Genomic DNA, 21,995 nt, shown 5'->3' with positions numbered 1-21,995 from the left:
TTTATCAAAACCACCAAAACAATGCATCATATGAATTTGATGTTACCCGTATCCTAGCTTCTTTTGTCAATTTTTGCGAGCTTTGCCCTCCCCTTCTCATTTTTGGGGAATTTAATGACTTTAGCATCAACCATTTTCTTGTTCCTATAAAACTTTACCCCTTTCTTTGAAAGAACTGTGACTTCTGCAATAAGTTTCTCATCAATTTCCACCACTCTTCCTTCAATTTAAATTTTTCCATCCTTCAAGCCCTTTGTAAATTTCTTAGTAACATTTGCATGGGCACCATGTATTCTTTCGATGAAGAGAGTGAGCCCTCCCCGATCAAAAATATGCACAATTATTTTTTTTTTCTTGAGCTCTTTGCAATTCAAAGCCTCCACCCTCTTCCTTTCTCCACCCATGGAATTAGTAATAGCAATATTGAGGAAGGTCAAATAGCTTTAAAGAAAGCTACAAAGAACCCAGAAAGCATGTGACCTACACAGAAGTAATGTCAAAATGACACAATTAATAATTGGAATGCGAGGAATCAAAATAGGGCATTGTGTGATCATTTAAAATCTATCCCCCCTAGGTCAAAAACAAATAACATGAAGGCCTTTATTTCAGTTGAAAGATTATCACCTAGCCCCCATACATTTTCATCATTGGTACTAACTCCAAGGTTAGCAAAGTGGTTAGCCAACCCATTGGCTTCTCGATAGACATGAGAAATATTATTGTTTTGAAAACTTTTTAATAAATCTCTTTCTTTCTCAATCAAACATTTTATATTTCGTGAGGGGTTATGCTTACCCAATAGATATTGGATAATATTATTAGAGTCCCCTTCTAGCCATACACAAATATATGGAAAAAACATATCAGAAAGGAAAAATTGTATACAACACATTTTTAAAATAAATAAATAAAACCTGATCATCTACAAACTTCCAATAATGCCCTAATATCTTGTAGATTTTACAAAGATACATTAGATTAATTGTCAAGCCAATTAGATCACATACCCTAGATGTTATACAAAACATATAATATCGCAAAAACATAATAGAGAAAGATAAAACAACCCTTTTAAAGAGTACAGAATAATAATGAAAGTAAAATAATAATTTGCAGATCATATACATGGAGAATACATAAGACATAAAACTTGTGCAGTAATTTCGGTGAATAAAAGTTCTACACATATAGACTTAGTGAATATAACAGAATAAAAAGTTGAATTCTGAAACTACTAAATCTAATGACCAGTTATAAACTAATTTTGATGTTAATTATCCTTGGAAAGGCAAACTGCGCGAACACACTATTTTTTATTTATACGCCGGCAATTCGATCGACAGCAGTAGCTTTCTCTCTGTCTTCTTGATTATGTCGAATCTCATGTGGGAGTTGCGAGACGAGGAAAGGCTTGTAACGCCTTGGGTTGTTGTTGTCCACAAGTTCCTGAGGAGCCCAGATTTCTGTCTCCATTGGAAATGAAGTGAAAAACCCAATAGACATACGATCCATCCACCCTTTCCAAACAACGCGATGCTCTGCACTGCGGTATCTACCATTACTCCACGCCTGCACTCATATTCACCATTTATAATTCTCTTTTGGCGTACAGGAATAATGATCACATTAAATGATAATTGGAGGCAAAGAGAAAATTCCATACCTTGAGCGAGTCCCCAAGATTGACAACAAATGAATGAGACACAGGTTTGACGCTGAACCATTTGCCCTCCTGAGATCGAATTTCAAGCCCTTCCACATCATCTTGGTAAAGTATTGTGAGGCACCCGGGATCTGCATGAGATCCCAGAGTCTCCTCACCTATACTTTTTTGGTGCGATGAGTACCCATTTAACCTCAATCTTGAGATGCACTTTCCAAAGTGAGAACGGTAGAGGGCAACGGCATCCAATCCAAGGCTTGCAACAATTATTTTACTGATTTTTTGCGCGAGATTTGAGGCACATAAATCGTAGGCTACCATCGTCTCGCTGCCAAACGATAAGAAAGGAATTCAAATAATGAGACATAGGCTAACGAGATAACTTTAGAGGAAGGAAAAGCGGACATGAAAAATATACCTGAAACTGTGATTCCCTTCAGGCCATATCTTTAAACACATTTGTTCTAGAGATTCTGATTTACAGGAGTCGAGAAGACTGAATGTCTCAAAATTATCCTTTCGATGGTAACTATCGAAAGGATTAGAGGTTGTGGCTCTCTCTTTAGCCTCGGTTGGCATGGACAATAAACCTCGGCTAACGTTCTGCGCCTTGTCCAGAAGCTCTACTGAAATTCCATGGTTGACCAGGCGGAAAAATCCCCATTCTATGCAGGCCTCTCTTAGTTTGGCGAGCATGGGATGATCTCCCAGGTGGCTTAGTTCTTCATCATCCAACTCTTGTGGAAATTTGGAGAGGTCGATTACGGGAAGATCGACATCAGATACAATGGGTTCAAGGGGAAATTGGAGAGAGGGAGACATTGATTATATTGCTGCAACAGCAGAACAGAAGAATTCCAAGTGTTTTATCATTCCATATTCAGGTTTGTTCCTTTTAAAACGGCTCTCCTGAGATGGCATTTTAAGACCTAGCTTGGACATATCGCTGAAAACAATTGCTAAAGAAACAATGCAAGATAGGCTGGACTGATATATCTATATTAATTGCTTAAAAAATGCAAAAAACATCGTGAACCAATCTTTGGTTTGTTCACTTAGTTTAATAGCTAAATTTATTTTTTCCTTTTATTTAAGAGCGTAGGTTTAGATTTGAGTTTCTATTTACTATTATTATTATAGTTGATGTTATTAAATGGTTGACTATTAAATAAGTATATATTGAGTAATATTATTTATTAGATATGTCGTTTACAATATCTTTCATAATATCTTATTTTAAATAATTTAGAGATTACATCAACTATTCATTGAGCTATATGATCTAAGGAAGATTAGATAGTTGGCTACGATTTTACCTACAAACTATTGATTAATGGTGCATTTTCTATTATCACATCCTTCCATTCTAACTTAGAGATTACATCAATTATTATTAATTCATAAGGAGATCAGAACAAAAAAACCTCAAAGAGTTTTCTCACTCCGTATTCAAGTTTCCTGGTTTTAATGTATGTTCAGGTGTAGCTAGGACATATCGCTGTAAAAAATGGACGTCTCTACAACGGAATCATCCGATAAGCTAAAGAAACAAATTGCAGATATAGACGGAGCAGATATATCCAAAGTAATTGCTTTAAAATTGCAAGAACGACGAAAATGCATAGAACATTGCGAATTAGTCTTGGTTTGTCAGCTCTATTGTAATAATCGACGAAATCATTGATTGTAGACAACTTTTCATACAAGTTAATAAATCGTTGAAATCGGCAACGATGTAACCATTTTCTTTGGTATTTACCACATGGCACTGTAATGTTGCGATGCATTTTAACGCCTATTCTTAATTGAATTTAAATTTTTGTTTTTCATTAAAATAAGAGGGTTCCTTTTTGACACAATCAAATTTTATTAGAAATGAAAGTAGACTAACAAATATTAAAAAACAATCAAATTGTCTAAATCTAAACAATACTTGATCCACTCTTATGTCGCTTCACATCTAAAGGTTTTATGTGAGGATGGGAGACCAACTTAGGAAGATCTTTCTTCTTCTTTATATATTGTAATATGGAGCGACAATCAAGTATGCAAGAAAATTCAAATTCAGAATTTTAAGATGCATTTGAATGGATATATTATTTATATAAAAGAAATTTCAAATGGATTGGCAAGTTGATTGATTCTCAAGTGATTAAGTGAACAAAGGGAAATGAATATGTGGAGCATCTCATCTAATGGAAAAGACGACCAACAAATACAGCTTCTTGGATACAAGGTTTTGAATTATTTTGAGTATGGGATACCCATTATCAAATCACTTGAATGTTCATGATTTTTAGTTTCATGAAATATTTCACTTACCTAATGTATCTGGTGTAAGAGCATCTTGGTTCACAAGAAATCTTATGTCACCTATAAATATTTCAAGTTTGTTTTTTATTTGGCTTTCCATTTTCGTTATGTTTCTTAATTGGTTTTAGTTTGCATTTGGAAAATTTGTACAACTCAAAATTTGGCTACATGATGAAGGAAATTGGATTATTTATAAAGAACTAGAAACTTGGTTTTAACACATTCTCAAGTTTGTGAACTTAAAAGTTCACTGATAGAGGAATTTTTCGACATAAGAGAATTTTTTTTAAGTATGTGAGTAATGGTATGGCAAATAACAAGAAAACATAATTAAATGTGTGTTTATAGGTACAATAGGGTCCAATCTATGGGTTTAGGTGAAAATGGTTGCAAAAAATGATTGAGGAATGAGTCAAATTCAACAGAATAATAGGTTATCTATTGGTATGCAATTGTAATAATTCATTCTATGATATTAGGTCAAAAGTAATATTAAAATTTGAATGTCACACGAACTTAAAATGATTAAAAAAATATTGTGTTTATGTCTATTGTTTGTTCTACATACAAAATTATGGTATCACTCACACATGCACACACAATTTCAATAATAATAGATGATTTTTTTAGCAAAGGGGGTTAATTAATAGCATTATCCCCAAATTAATAGGTGATTTACTTTCAGAGGTGTGGACAATCTTATGCAATATTTTAATTAAAGCATGTATTTTGGAATATTATATTAAAATGATGAATTACAGGTTACAAATTCAATTTTAGTCATGAAGTAAATGAATTGTTGAATACACTCACTATTTACCTATTACTATATCACATGGTTACACATTGACTTATCTTTTTTAAGTAAAAATATATATAGGACAACTAAAACATTTAAAATAATCACAAAAAAATGATGGGTTGATAAGCCTAAAAAAAATATTAATTATTCTAAATAATTTTTGTTGAGAAATTAAGTAAGACAACATGTTTTTCAAAATATACCAAAGTATCTTGAATAAACAAATTTCCTTAAGATAGGTTGTAGCATAGAATTAACAAACAAACTCTAATTTTTTTATTGGTATGTCTCATCATACAATATCAATTAAAAATAATATAAGTATAAATAAGTGTTTGTAATAGGAAAATATTCATAGATATTATGGTTTGGAAGTCTAGAAAATGAACTATTAATATACAGATTATCATATATTCAAATTTAAATTATGAAAAGAAATAAGAAAATTAATTAGAATAAATTTAAGTAAATAGAAATGTAATATAATGTTATATTCTAAATAATAATAATGCTATAATCATTATATAACACAAGGTTTTATATAAACAAATTCTTTCACAATATTAAAAAAAAATATAATTAATTGCTAATTATCTTAATATTTAACCTTAGTTTATCTAAGACTATTTAGATACCTGTCACCATTGAAATTCTTTAATTATTACAGTAAAATAAGTATAAAGCCAGTGACAACAATCACCTATAATAAGTTAAAAAAAGAATAGGCTGTAGACAACAATAGAAAAGACCAAGCTATAAAAGTTAAATATATTATGAAAAATAATAATAATGTGACTTTGTTGAGGAGTGTCGGTTTGGTTGATGGATATTTTATATTTATTTAAAAAGTGACTTTGTGCATAAATACACTGCGACAGGATAGGAATCCTGATGTGGCATACAGATAAATAATTGAGGAACACGACTAAAAAATACTACTAATTAATGAACTAGTGCGGTCGATAGCTAGGAAAACATTTTAATTTATTTTATTTTCGCTACATTCAATCATAAAAGTTAATGTGTCGAGCTAAAAAATCATTTTCCTTTATGACATCAAGTTTGTCAACTTAAAAGTTCAATGATAGAGGAGTTTTTCGACATAAGAGAAAATTTATGAAGTATGCGAGTAATGGTATGGTAAACAACAAGAAAAGATAACCAAATGTGTGTTTAGAGGTACAATAGGATCAAATCTATGGGTATAGTTGAAAATGGTTGAAAATAAAGATAGAGTAATAGGGTATCTATTGGTATTCAATTGTAATAATTTATTATATGAAAATAGGTCAAAAGTAATATGAAAATTTGAATATCATTAAAATTTGAATATCACACCACCTTAAAATGATTACCGAAATCTTATGTTTATGTCTATTGTTTGTTCTACATACAAAATTATGGTATCACTCACACACACACACACAATTTCAATACTAATAGATGATGTTTTTTAGCAAAGAGGGTTCACTAATAACATTCTCCCAAAATTAATAGGTGATTTACTCTGGGAGGTGTGGACGAACTTATGCAATAATTTTTTTTTTTATTGATAATAGGTCGAGGTTGGAAATGAAATGAGATGGATAAAACAAAGCTTATTTGGTGACCCCTGTCATACCTGGATAATGCCTCAAAAATCTTGTTAGTCTTTATGTAAATCTTTTTGTAAACTAACCAAGCTAAGCTGGACAAATTATTTTAGTAGAATTATTTTGAACAATAACCTGCCACATGCTTTTGAAATTTGGTTGCATTATACCAACATAATAATGTGTCTACCATTTTTTAGATAACATAATAGTCAGAAAATAAGACTGTGATTCATAACAGTTCCTGGCTCTATATCATAGATCATATAATATAAAGGATTCAAAACTCAGTCCTTCATACCCATTTAACCTACCTACCTATTGTCAATTTGTAATTTTAGAACAATAAACAATCAACTAGCCATCACACTATACAATGGACAAACAAAACTTGTGAGAAGTATATATCATCTAACTTCAACATAAAGCTATTCTGCAATCCGACTATCTTATTCAATATTTTAATTAAAGCATGTGTTTTGAAATCTTAAATTAAAATGATGAATTATAGTTTAAGAATACAATTTTAGTCATGAACTAAATGAATTGTTGAATACACTCACTATTTACATATTACTATATAACATGGTTACACACTTTGACTTATCTTTTTTAAGTAAAAAGATATATAGGATAGCTAAAACATTTATAATTTAATAAATTTTTAAAATAATCACAAAAAATGATGGGTTGATAAGCCTAATTTTTTTTAAATAATTCTAAACAGTTTGTTGAGAAATTAAGTAAGACAACATGTTTATTAAAACATACCAAAGTATCTTGAATAAACAAATTTCTTGCAAGACAATTGGTAGCATAGAATTAACAAACAAACTCTAATTTTTTTTATTGGAAATGTCTCATCATACAGTATCAATTAAAAAGAATATACGTATAAATAACTATTTGTAATAGGAAAATATTCATAGATATTATGATTTGGAAGTCTAGAAAATCAACTATTGATATACGAATTATTATATGTTCAAATTTTTATTATGAAAAAAATAAGAAAACTAATTATAAAAAATTCAAGTAAATAGAAGTGTGATATAATTTTATATTCTCTACAAAGAAATAATGTTAAAGTCATAATCTAACACAAGATTTTACATAAATAAATTTTTTAACAATATTTAAAAAATATATTTAATTACTGATTATCTTAATCATTCACAATATATTGATATATGCATCATTTATATTTAACCTTAATTTATCTAAGACTATTTAGATACCTACCGCTCATCATCGAAATTCTTTAATTATTACAATAAAATAAGTATAAAACCATTGACAACAATCACCTATAATAAGTAAAAAAAAGAATAGGGCATAGACCAAAATAGTAGAGACCAAGCTATAAAAGTTAAATATATTATTAAAAGTAATAATAATGTGACTTTGTGGAGGAGTGTCGGTTTGGTTGATCGATATTTTATATTTATTTAGAAAGTGTCTTTGTGCATAAATACACTACGGCAGGACAAGAATCCTGACGTGGCATTCGGATAAATAATCGTCAAACACCACTAAAAAATACTACTAGTTAATAGAGAGTCGCCTACGTTGATAACAAAGGAAGAAGATATGGGCTTCACATTTAACAATCAAATTTGATGTCATAAAGGAAAACAATTTGTGAAATCGACACATTAATTATTACGATTGACCAAATAAAAATGAATTAAAATGTTTTCCTGGTTGTTGATCGTGTTAGTTCATTAACTAGTACTGTATTTTTTTGGATTCGATTGCATATATTTTTTCATCAACATTTCGAATCACACTCCGTGATTCAGCATTTGATCCTTGTTAACATAAATATAAATATATTTTTATGGGTGCACTTGTAGACATGAACAAACCGCATATTCCACAGCACAGAGCACTGGGTAGTTTTCAAAGGGTGGACGGATCGGCTGTCTATCGCTTGGTTTGTACACTTTCCTTATGATAAAGAAATATGGGCTCCAGCAGAGTTAGTTGACGACAATCATCCACGATATTACACACCATAAAGGAATAAATTTTGTGAATTTGATTGACACTTTCGCTGCCATACCCATGGTTTGATAATTGGAATTTTCAATAAAATAATATGATATGTATATTTCGTTGATACCATCTAATAAACTAAATATGGTGGCTTGTGTTTCTAGTCTAGTTGTAGTTAATATTTATTCTTAATTGTTGAATAATTTGATAGATAAGAAAGGTCATATGGGCAATACATCTTATTCCAATATAGAGATAGAGGTTATTCGATGCAAATTTAATATTTTTAAGTAAAATACATTAAGATCTATTCATAATTGTAATCCACGTGTCTTTTAGAATTCAAATATTATTTCACATATTTAATGGAAGGATAACATCGAGTAAACTCATCTAGCTGGAACAACATCTAATAAAATCAAATTTATTTTTCCCTAAAATGACCCTAGGGATATCTTATGATGCCACCAAGAAATCAGGGGTTGGTCACAATGTAGGGACATTTCTAGATTGTAGACATGACAACAACATCTTAGAGGACAAGTTGGAGCACTAGACTAAAGACAAACAAGAAATCCTCTAAGTTTGTTGTACATTGTAAGAACTTTGTCCAAGGAATTATAGAAAGCCAATGGGAGGAAGAGAATGGTACCTCAACTCACCTTGCAACCTATAGATTCTTGAGAATTTGTTCACTCATTTGCTCCCTTTTACTCGCATGTTTGCAAATCTAGCATATTCTATTATAGCTTTATTTTTGTTGTGTAGGGCAAGGAGAGCATTTTCTATGGGAAAGCTCTTATATATTTTTTTTCATTTTTGGAATCTTTCTAAAGACTTATTTCTTTCTTTTTCTTTTTCTTCTTGTTAGAAGCAATACAATATATTAGATAAAATCTATAAGTGACTTGAATTCGAAGCTATAGATTTGCATAAATTTTGCATTTTGTTCATGGTATGTCCCTCTTTATTTTATGTTTCCATTTCCTAGACTTCTATGAATTCCATCTCTTCTATCCAAGGTGATACAAGGCTCACCTCAACACAAAATCTTACACATATCCCAAAATCTCCTTCTATTTTAGCATCCATTATCACAAAGGTTTTGATTTTACTATCGATTTCTATCAAGGCATACAATTGTATTCACTAGGTGTTTACAACCATAAGCGAATTTATTCACACGTTTTGCATTCCAATATTAATTTGGATACAATTCTAGTGATGAGTTTGATGATTTTATCCATCCTCTATTCCTTTGGCTTGAGACAATTATGATGAGTGACAACTTGTATTTAGTGCATAAACCTCACTTCACCACTTTCAAATTTTTTATATGTATACAAAATTAGTTGTACAGGAAATTGATCGGTTAATAGAAGATTGATGGTAACTCTCTAGCAATTCAAGAAATGAGAGAAACTTATATAATGAAGTAGGAAAGAGAATGCTTAACACTAAATAGTATTTACAAGACTCAAATTAAACAAAACAAATTTGGATAAGCATATAATATGTTAGCATGGATTAAAAAGACAAAGAAAATAAATCCTACTATCATTTAAAACATATACATTGTCTATTGAATACAAGAATAAAATATTTCATAGATGTATTAATACACGAAATGGGTGCATTTATTCCACAAAATAAGCTTACCAATAAAATAACTCATAATAAGTTAAAATGAATACACCTCAAATTAAATGGATGCACCAAGGATTGAATAGGACTTCTAATGAAGGAAAAGTAAGTATTATTTTGTAGAAAACAATTAGGAGTTCTAAAAGCCTACAAATAAACATTAACATAATCTATAACCTTAAGAGTTCGATATAGCATAGCCCTATAACAGGTTCCAAAATCAATTCTACTCCATGTTGCCACTACCTATGATTGAGCTAATTAATGTGAAGAACAAAAGAAATCCTACATGAAAAATATTATTCAACAAAGACGTTCACCCCATGTAGATCTTAGTTTATGTTATTAGCTTAGGATCCAATTTATCCATATATCATGTTAGGACATGATTTGTCTATTGAATAATTAGATTTATTTTAGGATTGAGCAAAGAATTAAATATTATTTTTCTCAAGAAGTTATAGAAATCTTCACATTCCTAGCTTCTATTTAATAACATGAAAGAAGTCATCTTTAATCAATCTCTTCATCATTTCTATAATTGATTTCATTAGTTTTAAATACATTATATTTTTGACATATGATCAAAGTACTTATTTTAATCTTTTATACAACATATGACATAAGAATCATCCCTTCCTCATCATCCCTCAACTTCAGCTCTAAACATGAAACATAGCTCAAACACATCTATTTTTCCTTAGATTTTTTACCATGTAATTGATTGTACTATCAACATATATAATAACCTAGCAAATCTAGTAATGTCACAAATGTTACAATTAATTTTTTTTGCCAATAAATAACATAGCCTGAGTAATTGTATTATGCAAAATTTAGCACAGAAGTATAAAGCAGACATGGTCTAGGAAAACATTTAGCTAAATTTAGTACCAAGTAATTCTTAAAGGCAATTAACTAAAAGGTTGATAGGACTCATATCCCAAAAACTTCTCAATACATTCTACATACATCATAAGAACTAAAATAAAATTATCAAAGTAGTCTATAAGTTTAAAACTAAAAATATCATTTGCCCAATTCCAATCAAAGGCAGGAGCTTAGATTGGAGGATGGACAACCTCAACTCCGAGCACTCCACCTACCTCACAGTCGGCCCCTACCTCTGCCACCACCTCTTCCTTCACCATTCCACCCTTGCCCATCGGCCACTTGTGTTGCACCTCAGTCAACCTCGCTTGTAGGTGGACCATCATGCTCCAATTATGGTTCAAAAAATTCATTCATTATGGAAAAATCTCTAAATTCATCCTCTCTCTCTTGGTTTTTAGGTTCATCCCCCAAAAAATTCCATTTTAGGTTCCTGTATGCCATTGTTGCAAAGGCCTTATGCCGCAAAAGATTCAGGCCTTTGAAGTCAAGGAGGAAGGGATAACAATTAATGGTTTCTTCGAGCACAGAAAAAAGAATCAGATTCCTAGGCCGTGATAGCCCAATCTCATGTAGAGCATGTTGAAGAATTGAATCCAAGCCTACAAACAATTCTTCATCGAACAAATGGTAGGCTAGAGCCATTACCTCCATTTTGGGAACATGGTTATCTAGCAACGAAGCCACAAATCTTGAAGAGATACAACATTATCCCTTGGGTATTCCTTCCTTTGCAGGTGATTGTGATACAAGATTAATTTAACTACCAAAATGACCATCAATTATGTGCTATGGAGAAGCCTTTTTAGCCTTTGATTAGGAATTTCTCCAGAAGAGACTTGACGGGTCAAGCAAGCAAGGGAGGCTGGAGTGTCCGCTCCGAAGCAAGATGTAGGGTCTGGGAATGCCCTTACTATAAAACCAAAATGATCAACCATGATTATAGTGAGATGGAGGAAAATATTCTCACTCATAGGGAAATAGTAGTCGAGATTAAAGGAGTGTAGTTTGAGGAAGAATGAATAGAAAGATAAAGCCCAGATTCAAAATAACACCATGATAAGGAAAACTTTCATTAATAATTGTACCCAACATTCTCTCTCCTTCCTACCATCTTTTATGAGTTTCCTTTATTAACTAGGCTCGGGAGAAAAGGCAACACTTATTCATTTTTCCAAGATTTGGTTTTTAGAAGAAGACCCCATAATCATGCCATGTCGCCAGTTCAAGCTCCTTAATCTTTTAAAAGATGCATCCTTTCAATCTTTCAAGAATATTTACTAGATTATGATGACCTCATCAAACCTCCTTGGAACATACCACTACCGAACTATTTAATGATTTCTGCCAAAGTAACCACCCAAATGATCTAGTTTCCTTCATTTTAACTAAACATCTTCCAAAATTTATTAGATGTCTCATCATTTGGCTGGAACTATTAATTTAAGAAAACACCAAGTTGGCTAAAAGTAACTTCAAACTCCATCTTAGTTGCTCCAACTAAACCTTTGTGTTGGCAGGTAGGTGGCTTATTAATGATATCTTTCTATTATTACAGACTTTAACTAGTCACTTTGTTTACAATTTAAATTTGAAATTCTCATTTATTTTTAATTTTGAAAAGGACACCACAAACCAAAGGTAGGATTGATGGCCAAAATAAATGCCTATCATATAATATTTTGACATATACTTTGAAACCAAGAAAGTATTCATACCAAATGGTTCATGTTGCGAAGGCACAATAAAGAGAAAGATTAACTGTTATCACTAGAGATGTTATCCGATTAAATCTTTGAAGTTATTGAATGTTTAAATATTCATCCCAACAAATGAGAACAATCCCATCTGATGCTTCCTTGGATATAGCATATGCTTCTATATTAGCTTCCTTGTAGATCACACCTGCAATCGCTTCCCTATTGACGCAGACTACTCACATTCCTGATTATCAAAATTCCCATGGGAACTCTGAGAGGGGGTACTATTAGTTGCTACCCCTCTGCCACATCCTCTAGCTCAACCTCTATAATGACCTCTTCCATGTGCTCTTAGCATCCTACTAGACAACACAACGACACGAATGAGATAGGCTAACGACAAAATTTATGCACACACTACAAGAAACACACAGCAAATGAACCCTAGAACACTAAGAGAACCCAATGTTTGAACATGGGCTCTGATATCAAGTGTCATGCCTCACCATGAGGCCCAAAGGACACAATATCCAAGAACAAGAAAATGCGAGAACTTTTTTTTTTGAAATCAATTAATATAACATAAACAAATGCCAAAATAAGTTAAACCAAATACATAATGAATCAATTAACAGATGTACACAAGGCCCCATAACGATGCTACACAAGGTTATACATCATTTCATATAATTACAAGGAACTGATATAAATTACATTACAAAAAGGTACATGGATACAAGATTCTCATCACAATGCTTGAGAATTACATTGACAAAATGACAAATCCACATTATACAAATCAAAAAATTCCCATGTGGGGAAGTATACATGAATTTGGTACAAAACAATATTCTTCGAATCTTCTCCTAGCCACCACGAACAAGAAGCTGAAAGGGCCAAACTCAATGGGTACAAAAAGTACTCCACCCAACCATGTGGCACCAATAAGGTCCACCCCCTGTGCTAGGAGGTATCTATCAGACCCTCTAGGTAGAAGAAAGACATACCAGGGTACCAACATGACTCACCAAGGAACCAACATATCAATACTATCAAGGAATCAATTAAACTTAACAAGCAAGATGCTCACAGGAGAACATCACAGAAGACACATAAATAACAAATAAATAGCAGAGAACACTTAGATAACAACTTAACATCAGAGAGTCAATCACTTTCACAAGAAGGGCAACAAGCATGAGGAAATCTACCACTTCTGAAAACTCAACAACACACGGAAGGACAAAGATGAGGGTTACCACTAGGTTGCAGGGGAAGAGAGTCATCACTAGGATGTCATGGATTACCCTCATAGATCTTCACTAGGTCGCGGCCCCCATCCTTGGTTACCCTGGTGACCTCTCCTGACCCTCGGTCCCGATACATTCACTAGTGGACCACACCAACCTTTCGAGGAGACAAGGTTGGTGGAAACCATTCCATGCCCTTATCCATTTACCCTCAATCCTGTACGAGCGTTTGTGGGTAAGGAGGCATCATAGAATAATCTTATTTAGTGTGATCAAACTAGCCACCCAAGTTCATTAATTAGGTTATCATTTGATTACAAAAATTCTATTGGGTTACCCTGGTGACCACTTTGGGTCCCAGACCCCAATAGAAGCCACTCCCTGTACCTGCACCTATGATTCAAAATAATCTCAAGGCCATGATATCCAAGACACAAAGTGACAAGACTCCAACCTTAGCAAGACTTAACCCACTTGCTAGAAAATGATAAGTATCTAGATGGTTCAAGGCAACAGGGATAGGGTATCACGCAAAACACCAATCTCTCAACACACCAAGGCAAGGAGAAATCACACGCAAGGAGGACTCAATGGCGCCTTAACCTATAGACTCGACATAATTGAGCACCCCTCAGTGATAGACCAGTGCAAGGCAATACCATGTTAATACAAAACTAAGCATTAAGATTACAATTATACATCAACACTATAGAGATCAATTAACATCTATACCATTATGAACTCAAATTCAAAATTAACTATCCACTATTTCAATTTTCCAAACAACATTATAGAGTCTATTTTCATAATCCAAATTTAACTTTAATTAATCTTTAACCAAGTTCAATTCATTAACTATTTCTTTAATTCTAATATAATGCATTTGAATGATAAGACAATCAATTCATTTTCATCTAATAACAGAAACGTCGTATATTAATACCATTTTGAAAACATGATTTTACTACATATCAAATGTCAAAAGAGATTCAAAATTTCAAACATGATATATATATACAAAATTAAATTATACCATGTCATGATTTAATATTTATTTATCTATAAACCAAATTACACCTTAACACGACATATATAAACCAATTTGTACTTATCATGAATATATATATATATATATAAACCAAAGCATACCATCGAAAAATGAAACCATAAAAAGAAGCATCGAAATTTAATTACAATGTCTGCGGGTTAATTCAAGAGCACGGGAAGGGAAGTCGTGGGGCTGTGGGTACCCCCACCTCACGGTAATGGGGAGGGATTCCCCACAGACATAGGTCTCCCCATGACTGTGGCAGTGAGCCCACCCACTGCGTGGGTGGCTCCCCCAAAATACATTGCAACCGCAGTATGCAGGAAGAACAACACCTTGACACAGACCAACGATATTCGCAAGCATTTCATAAATTGCAGATAAATAAAAAATAACATATATATATAGTTACAAAACAATACATTTAAATGGATAAAATAATCCAATCTTCTCCAAAAACAAATAAAAATCGATTTCACAGAGATCTAACCCCCTGTTCCCATGCAGCTGCTTAAGTGTATTATCTGCTTAAATTTAAGCAGCTGATGTGTCCCCATGCAAATTTTTATTTAGGGGAATTGGATAATTGGAATCTCTCCCTATTTTAGTGGAGCAGCTACTGCTTAGAAATTAAAAATAAGCTTTGAAAAAAAGGGGGGGCTGAAAATAAGCAGCAACTGCTTATTGAGAAAAATGATATGTGGCTCCACAAATTTCTTTCCCTCCTTTTTATTTGCCTCCAATATTTTCTCCTAAATTTACTCCAAAAGTATTACATACATTTTTTCATCTAAAACTAAAATTTAAGGTAATTGGTTCAAAGATGAGTAAAATTAAATTACCATGGGGCCACCAGCTATATAAATTGCTCCTAAAGTTATTGAGTAGTGGCTGCTAACAAAAACAAGCTTAGCAGCCGCATGGGGACCTGCCCTAAGAGGCAAACATATTGAATCATTCGAAAATCAAATTTCAAAACCAAACTACAAAAAAAAAAAATTTGTGATCCAAGAAATATAAAATTCGATTAGCCAACCCCCAATTACAAGATAAATCCATTACATTGCACATTTTCAATAAAAGAGAAATTGTAAATTTTATTCGATTTAAACAAAATAATAGCATGCAAGAGAAGAAAATATCAAATCCTTACCTTATTCGATATTAAGGAACGGAGAAGAAGACTGAAAATTTCCAAGGGATGCATGGCACGATCCAAAATCTAAGAGCTTCAACAAGCTTCGACCCAAACTTCCAAAACAAATCCCCCAAATTTTTTTTGAAAACCCCAAGACCAAGAGAAAAAATGAAAAATACAAAGCAAGAGCATTCAGGCAACCACTAGCTTTTTTCAAAATGTAACTCCTGACATGCAGATTCCTCCATTAATTAAAAATATTAATTATTTTATTTATTAGTTTGTAACTCCCACTCACATGCAAATATTCTAATTTAATATTAATTCTTTTCTTTAAAAATTAATTTGAAATAAAAAATTAAAAAAAATTGTAATTTAATAATATATTACTAGTGTAATGAAAATACTAAATTGAAAAGTTTATAATTTATTATTCAATTAATCCTTCCAATTTATAAAATAATCTAGGCCCTCAAGTTACTAAATGAATAAATCAAATGAAGAAAATATAAATAATAATAATTAATTGATCTTTAAACACACAAATATTATTTTTGAATTAATTAAATAATTTAAATCTTAATTTTCCACCAATTTCCAAATTTTTTTAATTAATTAATTAACCACATCCCAAATAAGATGAGGGGCTAAAATAATAATTATTTCTCAATATTACTAACTATAAGCAAGAGCAACAATTATACGACAATTCAAAACACAGAGTACTAATATAAGGTAATAACTGACAAGACTTGACCAAAAACAAACTAGGGTGCTCGATGGGGGTTTGATTGATATATGCTTGTCCACTTTACCATTGGGTTAGAGAGCACACTTAGACCTGAAAATTCAGGTGGAGTCGATGTTCGGTACATGCAGTTGCATAAACAAACCGTCGAGAATATATATATATATATATATATATATATATGAACCACAAAATAACATACTGTGAGTAGGGAATAGAAGCGAGGTAGCATGCCCATAGAGAGAAATGCGATGCTTTTCCCTCTCACCCAAGCACATCAAACATGGAAACAGTGCACATCAAATTAGTATACATCGATAAATATTAAGAACTCATAGATAGACTAATGAAATATCATGTATGAATAACATCTAATAATCACATCATAAATTTCATCATATGTTTGCATCGAAGACAATACTATACAAACACTAAACACAACCACATAACAACATTAGAGATGAATGATCAAAGAAGATGTAAATCTACGAACATCAAGATAAAATTCTAACCATCCACATAACATGAAACATTATAGTCATATAGAAATCTAGGAAGCATAGACATGCAGCACACACCAAGACCAAAATCAACCAACACCAGAATAAGGTTTGAACCACATGGAACACAAATCACAAAGTCTACCAAACCAAAAGAGGGAGGGGCACTACAATATATTCAATTGTTTTATCATTATACAAAATATACGATCTTAGATGCATTGAATAAATTATTTTTACAATATATCAATTTTATTGGTTATCTCTTGTGTGGAAGGTTATTTTGGTTGTAGATAATTGTTGGCTCCTCTGGATTTCATTATCAAATATTGCATGCTATCAAAGCTATATATATGAAATTTCCTTCCAATTTTTTAAATAGATTTCAATCTAAGTATTTTACTCCTTTACCATATTTTTCAAAGAATCAATTATAATATGTAACCTAACATGACCTTCTAACAAGGATGCAACCCTACATCCTTGCATCTTTTATCATTATTTTTAATTTGAACTTAATCAAATGTATTTTTTATGAACAAGGTTTATTAGATGACCAGTTTTTATACAAGTCAATTTCTTTCTTATTTACATTAGTTTACTTTAAACAATAAATTTTGGTGTCTCATTTGAAAAAATTAATATAAATTTCATGATTATAATCAATCCAATTTTTTATCCTTTTTTATATACAATTATTTCTATCATTATATATATTGTATCATCTTGTTTCCATTTAATCAATTGTTTGATAACATAACATTCCCTCAATTGATAACATAACATTCCCTTGCTTCTCTATCTTGTGAATTTTTTTTTTTATTATAGATGATATTTTGGATCATGTGGAGTTCACTATCTAGTGTAGCATATGGGATATACTCAAACCATCAGATTAAAATGATAATATCTTCAAGGCCTTCCATTTAATAAAATAACCACTCAATAATCTATATGAGATTTTTCATATATATTATATTTTTTCTCTCAACAAAATAAAAGAATAGAATTATTAATTATCTCATTTTCAGATGTAAGGCTACTTATTAGTATTAAGGAACTAAAACACTAGTAAATTTTTTTAAGAGGAGAAAATATATAAATGAGAGAAAATAGAGAGAAAACATTTTATATTGAAGTGTATAAGATTTTAGTGAATTTTACACCGTTGAAAGGGTTCTTATACATAATCATGTTAATGGTCATATGAGTATTCATGACCCCTATTTTCAAGGTACAAAGCTAATTATGGTGTTAGACCAACTCAATCCAAGATTTAAAAATAAAAGTATAAATTTTATGCATATGACATACATAAAACTACAATATTCCCAGGTCATTTTGTTCATCTCTTAGAGTCACATATCACACACTATAATATTGTACCGAGTGTTAATTACATATAATTACTCATCTTTTTTATATCATAAATTTTCATGATCGATTCTAATTACACAAAAATTTCTTATCAATAAATTTAATATCACTAACTCTTACACTAGATCATTTCATGACCTGTTACATTTTTTTCAAGTTTAAAGATCTCATTATCATTCTAACTTATCACTGTTATCTATTTAGATATCTATCTATTTTCCTTCAAACTATTAAAAAAATAATCAATCTGATCAATATGATTTGATAAAAGCATAGCGCAGTAGGAAAGATTCCTTCACTATCATAGAAAGATTTAACATTATTTATAAAACTGAAAACACCTCACTTTGATATTGTAGATACATAAAATGTTTTATTGTAGCAATTCCTAACAATTCGTTGCCATTATCATAAAGTCTCTTCATCTCAAGTTTCAATCTATACATTTATTCCCTTTTTATTTCATTTCTTTGTCAAATCTAATAAGATACATATTTCTAAACAAAGCCCATTTATCTATGTTTTGTCATCATTATCTTAATAAATTGTTAAGGTTCAATATTTTTAAAGTAGTTGTGTAAATTCATTCTTATTTGAAATGTTTAGACACACAACTAGAGAATGAAAGGTTTAGATTCATAATTGTAAAATATTTATATATCTAACTATTAGAATGATGTAGCTTTCGTATACCAATTTTATATATTACTATTTTCTCTATATAATTATAAAAAATTAGAAATTTATCTCTAATTTTTCTCTCAATCTGAACTTATCATTTATGAAATTGTTGTTCTAATCCCCCTTCTTTATTTGCTTCACTTACATGCTTCGTGATCGAACTCAAAATTTAAGAAATTGTATAGACAAAATCTTAGAAACCATTTTCAAATTTAAAACCAAGATAACAAATTTTTTTAATAAAAGAAGATATCAACACATTTAATCCTACTTATGTTTTCGATTGATCAAATCTAAAATTATCATATAAAGAACCGATATTTCATAATTTATACTTTGATACACATGCACAGATTTGCAATTTAGTTTTATCCAGAAAACAGCGATGTTACGTTTTCCAGCACCTGATACTGAAATGGTACTGAACGTGCACGATTCTAAGATCATACCTATCATTTCTGAACAGCCAAGCTAAACTAACACAACACCACCCGAAAGATCTATTTTTTACATGCCGGCGAATCGTTCGAGAGCTGTAGCTTTTTCTCTGTCATCTGTATTCGTTCTTATTTCACGTCTGAATTGGGAGAATATGAAAGGCTTGTAACGCCTTGGATTGTCCTTGTCCACAAGTTCCTCAGGCGCCCAGATTTCTGTCTCCATTGGAAATGAATTAAAAAAGGTAATAGACATTCGATCTATCCACCCTTTACAAACAACACGATGATCTGCGCTGTGGTATCTGCCATTAGTCCACGCCTGTACTCATATTCACCATTCATGCTTAATATTTTTTGTCTTGCAGGAATAATAAACATCTTTAATGATATTTCGTGTGGAGAAAATTTCATACCTTGAGAGAGTCCCCCAGATTGATAACAAATGAATGAGAGAGAGGTTTGACGTTGAACCACTTGCCATCCTTGGATCGAATCTCAAGGCCTCCCACATCATCTTGGTAAAGTATTGTGACGCACCCGGTATCTGCATGAGATCTCAGAGTCTCCTCCCCGATATTTTTTTGTTGCGATGAATACCTATTTATCCGCATTCTTGATGTGCACTTTGCGAAGTGAGAGTGGTAGAACGCCTTGGCATCCAACCCCAGGCTTGCCAGGATTATTTTTGTGATATTTTGGGCAAGATTTGAGAGACGCAAACTGTACGTTACCATAGTCTCGCTGCGAAATAAATCATAAAGGAATTCAAATAATAAGAAATAGGCTAATGAGATAGTTTAAGAGGAAGGAATAGACTAGGACATCAATAACATACCAGTAACTTAGATTCCCTTCTGGCCATATCTTTGAACACATTTGCTCCAAAGATTCTGGTTTCGAGGGTTCGACAAAATTGAATGTCTCATGGTTGGGACCTCGATAGTAACTATCCAATGGACTAGAAGTTGTGGCTCTGTCTTTAAATTCGTTTGGCATGGAAAATAAATCTCGGTTAACATTCTGAACCTTATCCAGAAGCTCTACTGAAATTCCATGGTTCACAAGACGGAAAAATCCCCATTCTGTGCAGGCCTCTCTTAGTCTGGCGAGCATGGGAAAATCTTGAGGGTGGCTCAGTTCTTCACCATCCAAGTCTTGTGGAAATTTTGAGAAGTCGATTACGGGAAGATCAACTTGAGATACAATGTCTCCAAGGGAAAATTGCAGCGAGGAAGACATTATTTATATTGCTGTTATATCAGAACAGAAGAATCTCAAAGAGTTTTCTCACTCCATATTCAAGTGACGAACGCAATGAGGTATTGGAATAAATGGATTAAAATACAGGTCCGAGATAACGTAAGGGAGTAGATGTGTTTTAGGATGAGCGAGAGCCCATTTACCAAGATGATAGAAACTATTAATTTATTGCATGTCATACTTATCTTGGCTTTCAATTCTTCTTTTTGTTTGTTTAGTTTATTGATGATCTGAAGAGATTCTTTTCAACATAATTTCCTCTCATTTTAACTTGTATGTTTGTATGGGTACAATCTCTTTGGGCGAGGCTAGATTATTATTTTCTCTTTTTAATTTGAATTTATATATTTTTAAGATAGTCTCTTTAAAATATAATTGTCATATTGTTAATGTTTTGAGTATTAGAGGTTGAATAACTTAGGGACTTTTTGAATGTGCTTCTTTCTAGGGTTAGGTGAAGAATCGAATTAGGGTATATTATAGTTCTATTATTTTAACTTTGAGTATTTGTTTTAGATTCTTTTTGGAGTTCAAAGTTGTGGTGTTAGTAAATATGTGTATTGGTCGTTATATAGGATTTTTGTAATATATTTTTTGTATAATTATGTTTATATTTACGTTGAATTAAGAATAACTTAATTGTAGATTAGTGGCAATTGTATTTGAAAATGTAAAATTCATTTACATATTTGATAAAAGAGATCAAATGTATATTAATTACTGTAATAAATAAATAAAAATTAATTTCTAGATATATGTTAGTTTTTTATTTAGTTTCACAATTTAAAGTATTAGGTCACTTGAAAACAAGTTAAATACACTATTCAACTACTTCATAATATTAAGATCGAGCATTATAGGGACCTTGGAGTCTATTAATTACTAAGATTGACAATATTTTTAATAGAAGTGGGTTTTTTTTAATTCTACTTAAGTTGGTTGGATTG

The 21,995-nt window shown here is 31.5% G+C and overlaps 2 protein-coding genes across 2 annotated transcripts; both read right to left on the bottom strand.

Moving 5' to 3' along the window:
* Positions 1-1,320: 1,320 nt before the first annotated feature.
* Positions 1,321-2,488, bottom strand: LOC131057203 (jasmonate-induced oxygenase 1-like). Its single transcript, XM_057991390.2, has 3 exons — positions 2,085-2,488; positions 1,667-1,994; positions 1,321-1,572 (listed from the first exon to the last, which is right to left on the bottom strand). The coding sequence occupies exons 1-3, from the start codon at positions 2,486-2,488 to the stop codon at positions 1,321-1,323; spliced, it is 984 nt and encodes a 327-aa protein (XP_057847373.2).
* Positions 2,489-19,855: 17,367 nt separating this feature from the next.
* Positions 19,856-21,027, bottom strand: LOC131057215 (2-oxoglutarate-dependent dioxygenase DAO-like). The gene is made up of 3 exons (XM_057991402.2): positions 20,624-21,027; positions 20,202-20,529; positions 19,856-20,107 (listed from the first exon to the last, which is right to left on the bottom strand). Exons 1-3 carry the CDS (start codon positions 21,025-21,027, stop codon positions 19,856-19,858), a joined length of 984 nt encoding a protein of 327 aa, XP_057847385.2.
* Positions 21,028-21,995: the final 968 nt, after the last annotated feature.

This window comes from Cryptomeria japonica, chromosome 8 (assembly GCF_030272615.1).
Source record: "Cryptomeria japonica chromosome 8, Sugi_1.0, whole genome shotgun sequence".
NCBI lineage: Eukaryota > Viridiplantae > Streptophyta > Pinopsida > Cupressales > Cupressaceae > Cryptomeria > Cryptomeria japonica.
This window is presented reverse-complemented; position numbering and strand designations above follow the sequence as displayed.

Excerpts from the sequence above, each read along its gene's own strand:
- LOC131057215 (XM_057991402.2), bottom strand. The coding sequence starts at position 21,027 with ATGTCTTCCTCGCTGCAATTTTCCCTTGGAGACATTGTATCTCAAGTT. Across the intron at positions 20,530-20,623 it reads GAAGGGAATCTAAGTTACTG|CGAGACTATGGTAACGTACA; the intron begins GTATGTTATTGA and ends TTTATTTCGCAG. Across the intron at positions 20,108-20,201 it reads ATCTGGGGGACTCTCTCAAG|GCGTGGACTAATGGCAGATA; the intron begins GTATGAAATTTT and ends ATATGAGTACAG.
- LOC131057203 (XM_057991390.2), bottom strand. The coding sequence starts at position 2,488 with ATGTCTCCCTCTCTCCAATTTCCCCTTGAACCCATTGTATCTGATGTC. Across the intron at positions 1,995-2,084 it reads GAAGGGAATCACAGTTTCAG|CGAGACGATGGTAGCCTACG; the intron begins GTATATTTTTCA and ends ATCGTTTGGCAG. Across the intron at positions 1,573-1,666 it reads ATCTTGGGGACTCGCTCAAG|GCGTGGAGTAATGGTAGATA; the intron begins GTATGGAATTTT and ends ATATGAGTGCAG.